At 30.4% G+C, this 10,205-nt stretch overlaps 1 protein-coding gene across 1 annotated transcript; it reads left to right on the top strand.

The window, feature by feature from the left end:
• The first annotated feature begins 912 nt into the window (after positions 1-912).
• On the top strand, positions 913-9,944 carry LOC148196958 (cyclic nucleotide-gated ion channel 4-like). The gene is made up of 7 exons (XM_088092846.1): positions 913-1,704; positions 4,040-4,255; positions 5,863-6,179; positions 6,829-6,937; positions 7,050-7,286; positions 7,972-8,058; positions 9,272-9,944. The coding sequence occupies exons 1-7, from the start codon at positions 1,153-1,155 to the stop codon at positions 9,785-9,787; spliced, it is 2,034 nt and encodes a 677-aa protein (XP_087948972.1). The 5' UTR covers positions 913-1,152; the 3' UTR covers positions 9,788-9,944.
• Positions 9,945-10,205: the final 261 nt, after the last annotated feature.

Here is a 10,205-nt window from a genome sequence, read left to right as displayed (position 1 = left end):
AAAACTGCCACTGCGCACCATTATGCTGCGGTTTTCGTTGAACCGTGGCATAATGTGCGCTGTAAAAACCCGATTTTTTACTAGTGTTATCAACTAGATCACACGATTCAATGGCACAAACAATTGGTTTATATGTTGAATAAAGGCTATGATGATGAAAGAAAGCATAGTTTAATTTTTTTCTTGAATGTATATTACCTCATCTTTTCTTTTGCACAAAATGTATAGGACCTTTTATGTGCAACGTTATTAGGATTAATATATATGTTTGAGTTGGAGATGACGGATAAGTTCATAAACACACAATCTATGAGCTTACTTGAGAGGATTGTTAATAAAAGAGTTTTATTTTCATATTTAATATATTTGCTTTTGACGATAAAAAAGAAACTTACATTTTATAGTGTGATTCTCACTTTTTGAAATTTTATCAACTTATAATTCTCAAAATATAATAACTTTTTAATCTAATTAAGATGAGTTATAGACCCAAATAATTTGTTAACGAAATTATACACTCCTAACTAAAACAACACAACGAATTTTTAACAAAAACATGATGACATAAATTAGGCAATTGCTACTAACCATCAAGCTCAAAGCGTATATGGATTAATTTTTGTATAATAAGTAGAGTTAGAATCTAAATACAATCGTATTAAATATTGTATTTAATGAAACTCAAACAAAATTACTTTCTATAAAAAAGTGTTTGTGATATAGAAACAAGATGAATGATTATCATCATCCTATCCTCTTCTTCCTCCTCCTTATTATTATTATTATTATTATTTGAGAAACATTGAAAAATATTTTCTCAATTATTGGTGTCGAAATACAACCTATAGAAATTTGATTGGGCTAGGCAAGGACAAGTCTGTGTGTTATAGATTCAAAATACATAATCATAATCTCCACGTTATCATCCTACAATGTGTGGGTCTCTTGGGAACAACGAACCAAGCATAGCTCTCATACTATAGAACAACCACCTTCACTTCTCTCTTCTCTCCTTCATGTGTCCGTGTCAGAACATTTCTCATTCATAAATCCTAATCAGATTCTTCTTACAATTTCATTCTGCCCACACAATCCACCCTCAAATCAAAACCATCCAAAAAAAAAATCAATTTTTTCCATTTTTCCACCACCATGGCTACTACAATAACAGAGCACGAGTCCTCATCAAGTGCCTCGCACGTGCTCAACTACACGCCCACCCCCACCACCTCCGACAACGAGGAGGAGGAGGAGGAGGAGCATGGAGAAGGCAACGAGAACGACTCCGCCGACATGGGATGCTGGTCATCGGCGGCGTGCGACGGCGCCGGGCGGAGAGCGTTGGGGAAGGTGTTGGACCCGAGGGCGAAGTGGGTCCAGGAATGGAACAGAGTGTTCCTGCTAGTGTGCGGCGCGGGGTTGTTCGTGGACCCTCTGTTCTTCTACGCGCTCTCCGTTAGCGACTCCTGCATGTGCGTGTTCGTTGACGGGTGGCTCGCCGTTACCGTGACGGTGCTGCGGTGCATGACAGACGCGCTTCACCTGTGGAACATGGTGATCAGAATGAAGATGGCCAAACGCGCGTTCGGGTTGGGAGCCGCCGCGGGGCTCAGAGACACACGGCCGGGCACCGTCGCGTTAGGGTATCTTAAGTCACGGACGGGATTCGTTTTTGATTTGTTCGTGATTCTTCCTCTGCCACAGGTAAAACTCACTTTATTCTCCTTCTTCTTACAACTCTTTATTACTAATTACCTCATTTTTTTTATTTTCATTTTTATCGCCTCAAAAAAATTAATATTAAAAGAAGTACATGGTAATTTTTATGAAAACATAAAATATATGCGAAACGTTATAAAATTTACTGGTGATAGTATAACTAATAGTTTGCTGATATTTTATATATAGAAATTATAAATCATTACCATTAGAAAACATTTTTTTTTGCAAAAGTAATTATTTTTCTATCTCTATGTGCTTGTAGACTATCTAGAAGAACTAAAAGAGGAAAAATATAAATAATTAATGTAGCTTTTATATAAGTTGGTAAATTTACTGTGATAACTGTAGGAAATTTACTATACCACTTTTAATTTTTAAATTAATATTACAAAATTATTGACTTTTTTTCACATTTTCTTAGGATAAAGGAATTTGAATTGTTGTCATTAATAAACTATATGGTATGATATATTAGCAAAAGGGAAACCATATGTTTTTCTTTCTATAAAACACAAATAAATGTGTGAATATAAAACTTATATAAAATGAAAGTAATGTTAATTTTATATGACTCAGTCTTATCTTTTACCATTAAAAGGATTCCATCCAAAGATGTAGATAGGTGAGAAGTAAATGTCAAAGATCATAATGATATTGTCACGTAGTTAATTATGAGATTTGGCATGTTCTGTAATAGCGGTTTTGTTTTTAGATAGAAGAATGATTTGAAAGGAGAACGTTCGTAGTTTGGTATTTTTATATTAGTGGTCACTGAAGGAGTGAGTGACAGGTGTATGCGATCACGGGAGTATGTATAAATTTGCATGGAACTTTGAAGCTAGCCAACAATATTCTGCATGTGATGTTTTTCAGATGATTTGACATATGTGGTTATAGGTATCTCGTGAAGATGGTTTAATGTGTTTTATACGCAATTAATAATTTTCATAAGAACAAGTTCTTCCAAAATGCTTCTTGCCTAAATTTGTATGAAAGGTTGGAAAACTTATTGGAACTATAATACATTTACAAATAATGCAGCATAAGAATGAAAACAAAATAGCATCCGATGAACCTATCTAACAAGGAACCCTACATGAGCCTAAGCACGTGCTGCAGCAGAAACCACCCCAATGTTGTGACTGTGTTTTCATTTTCCTTTTTTGTTGTTTTGCATCGTACAGAAGGAGGATTTGAAGAGTGATTTTGTCATTATTCTTAGAAGCTAAAACACGGCACTCTAATGATGATCATCTGCATAATATGCATATGTGATTGCTGGTGGAAACTATATTTATTGTATATTAGAAAAATGATCAACCAAACATGTTACAGTTTGTTCCATCAAACCAGTACGGGATCCACAAGTTTAGATTCATCCAATCTGAATCTTTGTCTGATTAGAATTTTTTATGCTATACGCATGTGTGGTCCCCCAAAATATCTAGACATATTATTGCGTTTTTCGGTAACAATTGATTCATGCTCTTCACTGTTTACAACTCATAACAACAAACATATATCTGACTTGTTCATCATTGAAGTCTGATCCCTGTTTTCTTCAAAAGAAAAATGTTTTTTTAATAATTTTCCTTTTGAAAACTCTTTCCCAACACTAATAATTGATAGTTTGAAATATATAAATCAATAATGACATATAATTTATTATTAAAAAATTATTAATATATATCATAGTTTGTTTTTCAAAATTATCTTTGCATGAGAGTACTTAAAATGGATATATATGTGATTACCCATTGAACTTAATTATATATTTGCTTTTTTCAAATAAAATAGCTTCCTTATTTATACTTTTAATGAATAAGAAAGCAAACTAAACCCAATTTTTTTGTGTAGGTAAATATATATGATTGATGAATGGAAAACCATTGATATCTTTTCATAGTATTTTGAACTTATATAGGTGTGAACTTTGGTACCTTTTGATAAATTTTTGAACTTAAATAGCTGTGAACATGTTACAGGATTCTTGTAAAAAAAAAAACAAACTAATGTATTAATTCGTTCTTTTGTGTGTACTATGAACTTTAAATTATGCTATAACACAATATATATCTTATGGTCACACACCCTTTTGATAATATTTTATTGGTCTATACAAAAAAAGAAAAAGAAAAAAACCTTTGAATTTTGATTAAAAATTTGATATCTGCATAATTAATTAGAATTATGTGAAGTGAATAGACATCTTAAAAACACAGCACAAGCATCTAAAAAAAAATGAATATGAAGAATTAGAAAGATAGAGTAGTTAGAGTTAGATTGATGTGATGAGATTTGTTAATTTGATTTTCAGATAGTGCTCTGGGTGGCAATTCCATCGTTATTGGAGAAAGGTTCAGTGACGTTGGTGATGACAGTGTTCTTAATCATATTTCTGTTCCAATACCTTCCAAAAATTTATCATTCTGTTTGCCATCTACGACGCACGCAAAACCTCTCTGGCTACATTTTTGGAACAGTTTGGTGGGGAATTGCCCTTAACATGATAGCTTATTTTGTTGCTTCCCACGTAAGTCACTCCTTTCTTCTCACCATGCATAAGTATAACGATAAGAATACTGAAAGAATGGTAAGAGATAAATGAATAGCAATGATGGTGAAAAATTTACACACTTTTAGGTTTTTGTCTTCCCATTGCATGATTCTCCAATGATGCAATGAATAAACCAACCAACCATATATATTTTTATAATATCAACAAGACAATTTTACTTTTTGCTTGTTTCAAGAAGTAACTATCATCCAAGTAATTCTCTAGAATAAAGTTTATTAACTGTGCACATAAAAGCGTTGGATCCATACACATCAATCATACGCATCATATAAATTATTAAAGAACGGAAAAGAAAACAAGGGCACTAAAACATTAAGAAATCTATACTCCAATTATTACACCTACTTTCTATTCTTCCAGACACTTAGATTTTCTTTTAATTATCATAAGTAGGATTTTTTTAACTTTGTTCTGGGACATGAGACTGTATTACTTATTCTTTTGAATTGGTAATGTGGTTACTTTTTTTTACTTTTGAAATTTCATAACAAACTTGGAGCTAGCTTCCCCTTTTTCAAATATATGAAAATGTGAAATTGAATTCATTTTTTTTTCAATTTTCATTATAAATAAGATTAGTTTTGGCTTAATATATCTTTTTATTCCGGCAGCAATTATTCAATGTTTTTTGCTTTTTCTTAAGGTTTCAGTGTTTATTAAAAGAAGTCAATATAAATCTTTCATTAAATTAGAAAATCATGACTTGGTAGAATGATATCAACTTTTTCTTGTTGTAGAAACACAATATCACTTTTGTCAAGTTATCACTTTTAATAATGTTAACATTAGTCTAACTAAAATGATGAAATTGATTATTTCTAATAAGTAGTGAGATCACATTCAGTAAAAAGATTAAAAATAAAAGTAAATATATTGAAGAGAATAATTGAATTGTCTCAACCTACATAGAATGGAATTTATACATGTAAAGAAAATTTAACCAAATATAGCACTTTTCCCTAGTTAACCACGTTAACAAAAAGTTTTCTTTAACATATCATTTTTCATTATCCATTCAAACTATTTCCTCAAATAATACATATTTTATATTATGAAATAAGACAAATCTTATTTTACACATCAATTTTATATAATATTAAAATTTATCTTAACATTGTTAGGACTATAATGTCATTTGATATTGAATTGTAAATATTTAATTTTTTTTATTGGGGGTGTATTCAAGTTTTTATATCAACTAAAAAGTAATATAAATTTAAGACACAGATAAAGACAAATCTTATTTAATAGTTTGTAGAACAAATACTACTCAAGAGTGTGGAAGATTTAAAATAAACCTAAAAATAAGACATTTTTTGAAGTCTTTTTTTTTTCCTTAAAAACTTAAAGTAATTAATACTAAAAAATATTGAAGTCTTTTTTTTGTTATAGACATAAAGCAATTAGTAATAAAAACAATTTTCTCTTGGAGAACCTACAACAAAGATTTTACCTACTTACTTAGGCCATGAACTTGAGGTGTGAGAAAGATATAGTTTGATTTTTGTAATATTTGGTTTGTCTATGTTTAAGAATGCATCTGATTATGAAGAAATGAACAGGCAGCAGGGGCATGTTGGTACTTGCTGGGGATTCAAAGGGCAGCCCAGTGTCTGAAAGTGCAGTGTGGAAAAACAAGTGGTTGTGGCACAAACATTCTGTCATGTCAAAGTCCTGTATATTATGGAAGCAAGAGTTTTTTAGTTAGGGATAGAGCAAGGTTGGCTTGGGCAGAGAACAGGGACGTCTGGCACACATGCTTGAAGGGCCCTGATGGCTACACCTATGGAGCTTATAGATGGACCGTTCAGCTTGTCACTAATGATAATCGTTTGGAGAAGATCCTCTTCCCTATCTTCTGGGGCCTAATGACTCTTAGGTATCTTTCTTTTCTTATTCATCGTTTTCCATTTCCTTAAACTCTTCCATTCTTTCCACCATCTTTTCATTTGTCTTCTTCATCTTAACCATTTCTCTCGCAACTCACCTTTTCACCAATATTATGCAATCAACTTTTTATTTAGTACACTAAAAACACACACTATCAGATGGTTTCATTTCACATCTTACGTACTTTTCAAGTCTTATTATTTTTAATATTATTTTCCCGCACGTTTTCTATTGAATTTTTATACATTTTGCTTATTTGTTAATTTTTTAATAAAGTGATGATGTGTCATGAAGATAAATTGTAAAAAAATAAATAAATAAAGTAAAAACTACACTTTTATATAAAACAAATAATGATAAAACGACACTTTTTTTATTTAATTTGTTAGGGTTAGAAATTACCGTGTTAAAAAAATGTATTATATTAGTAAATATGAAAAAAAGAAAAATAACAAAACATGATGATACTTTGATTAAATTTGAAAAATAATAAGTGATAAAATATATAATTAAATCTTATAAAGCATGCATTTTCAGAAGTATTTGTTCAATTATCTTTGTTGTTTTTTTTTTGTGATAGTTATTTTTGCTTCATGCTTACTCCAAAAATTTGAACCCTGTATTGTTGATGTGATAAGCACTTTTGGAAACCTAGAAAGTACAACAGAATGGCTAGAAGTGGTTTTCAACATCATTGTGCTGACCAGTGGCCTTCTTCTTGTAACCATGTTGATTGGAAACATCAAGGTAAAGAACATCATTATCAGTTGCTAGTCACATTCATAACGAATGTTGATTTTCTTAGACAAATATTTGGTATGAAAAATGTTTGGATATTATATTGATATATATGGAGCAGGTATTTTTGCATGCAACAACGTCAAAGAAGCAAGCAATGCAATTGAAGATGAGGAACATTGAATGGTGGATGAGGAAACGAAGGTTGCCACAAGGGTTTCGACAACGTGTGCGTAACTATGAGAGACAACGTTGGGCTGCCATGAGAGGGGTCGATGAATGCGAGATGACCAGAAATCTTCCTGAAGGGTTAAGAAGAGACATCAAGTACCATCTTTGTCTAGACTTGGTTAGACAGGTAAAGAAATATACCTCAAGAACATATTCTCTTCATTACTATTAAATTTAAGAATCACGTTAAAAAAAGTATATTATAAATTTAGGTCATTTCACTAAGATTTTTTAACAAAGTTTTTTTATTGTTGAAAATTATTAGAAAAGAAAAACACAAAATACAATACTAGAAGCATAGAAAAAATAAGGTAAAAACATTCTGATTGTTTTCTACCATATCTTACTTTGCAATTATACAATCTTTTATAGATGAAGGGGCACATAGGATAAGTCATCCTATAATAAAAGCAAGCTGGAAAGAAGGAAATCTAGACAACTACAACAAAAGTTTTCAAAAGCTTAATGTTGATAGGTGCCATAAATGTCATAGGCTAATGATGATTGGTGTCATAAGTGTCATTTTTTTGTTTATATATAATTACATTTTATGTATTATGTATAATTATATTGACCAAACTCATAACTTTATATATAATTATATTTTATGTTTATATATTTTGATTAATTAAGCACCGTAACTCTGAATATTAATTTTAAAGTTCAATGAGATTTGATAAAATTAAAACTTTCCTAAAATACGAAACTAAAATTGATAAAATAAATAGCAGTTTTAGTTTTACTTTTAATCTCTGGTTTTAAAAAGTCAATGATGTTGGTTTTCGCTATATGTGTCTTTGTATTTTATTCAGGTGCCTCTGTTTCAACACATGGACGAGCTGGTTCTTGAGAACATCTGTGACCGTGTGAAGTCTCTGATATTCACAAAGGGAGAAACAGTACGTTATAATTTCCACTATATTTGCATAATGCATTGAGCAAAACTAACTAACATAAAGTATGAAACTCATTTTTCAATACACACCAGCTAAAATTTATTAAAAATTATAAAATTTTATAAATCTTTCTTATTTAATAACTTTCACTCTTAACCTTATACATTTTTTTGTAAACTTTAGTAATCAATATACTGCCATTAACCATCACTTGAAGATTTATACATTATTTCCAGTTGTGGTTTGGCTTCATTTCAATTATTAATTATTTGGATGAGATAATTGAATAAAGTAGTTTATTTATTTATTTGTTGAATTTGAATATTTTTGTTCGATAGGTATTTTATAATTATAAGAAATTAAAATGTATGATATTTAAATTGTTTATAATTAAATTTTCTTTTATTTTATCTAGATATAGGATTTAAAATATTTTAACTATATTGCTTGAATAAATAATTGAAATTTTTTAAGATGAAATTCTATTTTTTTTAAAAAAATCAAAATTAAATTATATAAAAACATATTAGTTAAATTTCAATATTCAAATAATATTTAACAATTAATTCAACTTTTACTTTTTTTTAATGAATGTCAAATTTCATTTTTTTAATTATATGAAATATCTAGTAAAAATTCCTATATCACAAGTTTTTCTTTAATTTTCTAATCTAAACAACTTTTTATTCCAAAAGAATTTTAAATTTAAAAAAAAAATGAAATTCTCTTTTGAAATCCAAATGTACTAAAATGAGTTCTTTGAATGAGAAAATTAAAAAAGAAATTGAAATTTAATTTTTAGATAATATTCCAAATAATTAAAACAATAAATTTGAATGAAGAAAGTTTTAAAAGATTTGCAACTAATAATTTTCTCTTTATATATTTATAAGCATTTAAAAATGTAATTTTTAAATATTATTATATAGATATTTAAATTTGTCTAATTTATTTTTTTAATGTTTAAATTTAAAAAGAAAGTTAAAATGTAGAATATTATATATACTCTATTTGAACAAAAGATTTGGAAAATAAAAAGATGTAGGAATCCTTTATCCAAAGGGAATATAAAGGAGTTGTGAAAGATAGAAGTGTTTGTTTTTCTTGTTTACATGAGCAATGGAAGCATATACATATACAGTGTTAAACCTAACAATGAGTTATAAAGCATGATTGTTCTCTTTGGCATGAAAATAAGCATGAGTATACGATGCAGATAGCAAGAGAAGGAGACCCAGTTCAGAGAATGCTGTTTGTGGTGAGGGGTCACCTTCAAAGCAGCCAAGTTCTGAGGGATGGTGTGCAGAGTTGCTGCATGTTAGGGCCAGGCAACTTCAGTGGTGATGAGCTTCTTTCATGGTGTTTGAGGAGACCCTTCATCGAACGTCTTCCGCCATCTTCATCCACACTCATCACCTTGGAAACCACAGAGGCTTTTGGCCTTGAAGCCGAGGACGTCAAGTACGTCACCCAACATTTCAGGTACACTTTTGTCAAAGAAAAGGTCAAGAGAAGCGCCAGGTATTACTCACCAGGCTGGAGAACTTGGGCCGCCGTCGCCATTCAATTGGCTTGGAGAAGGTACAAGCATAGGTTGACTTTGACCTCTCTCTCCTTCATAAGACCTAGGAGACCCTTGTCAAGGTCCTCTTCCATGGGAGAAGATAGGCTTCGCCTCTACACTGCTTTGTTAACCTCACCAAAGCCTAATCAGGATGATTTTGACTTTTGACAACTCTATATATATCTTTGGGTGGGAAAATGGAAGTACAGTGCATTGTACTACTAAAAACTATACTCTAATTTGAATAAACTGAACTGTTTTATAGTTCAGTTTGTTTGAACTGTTTTTTGTTTTATCAAACTGGACTGAACTGAGTTATACTAAACTATACTAAACTACAATATAAACTGAACTGAATTACTAACTATACTAATTTTAAATTGAATTGTACTAATTTTAACAGTGCACTAGTTTTAAAATCTTATTTTAACACTATCTAATAACTAATCTACTAACTATCAATTAGAATGAACATATAAAATCTGAACAAACCTAATCACTAGTGCAGAAAGGGCTTTAGACGTATGTTATTTTGGGTTTTTAACGTCAGATCCCGATCCGTCGTCTTTATGGGTGACGTTAATAG

Source organism: Vigna umbellata, chromosome 6 (assembly GCF_029865625.1).
Source record: "Vigna umbellata cultivar VRB3 chromosome 6, Vumbellata_1.0, whole genome shotgun sequence".
Lineage (NCBI taxonomy): Eukaryota > Viridiplantae > Streptophyta > Magnoliopsida > Fabales > Fabaceae > Vigna > Vigna umbellata.
Note: the sequence above shows the minus strand (reverse complement) of the source record. Positions and strands in the feature narration are given on the sequence as shown.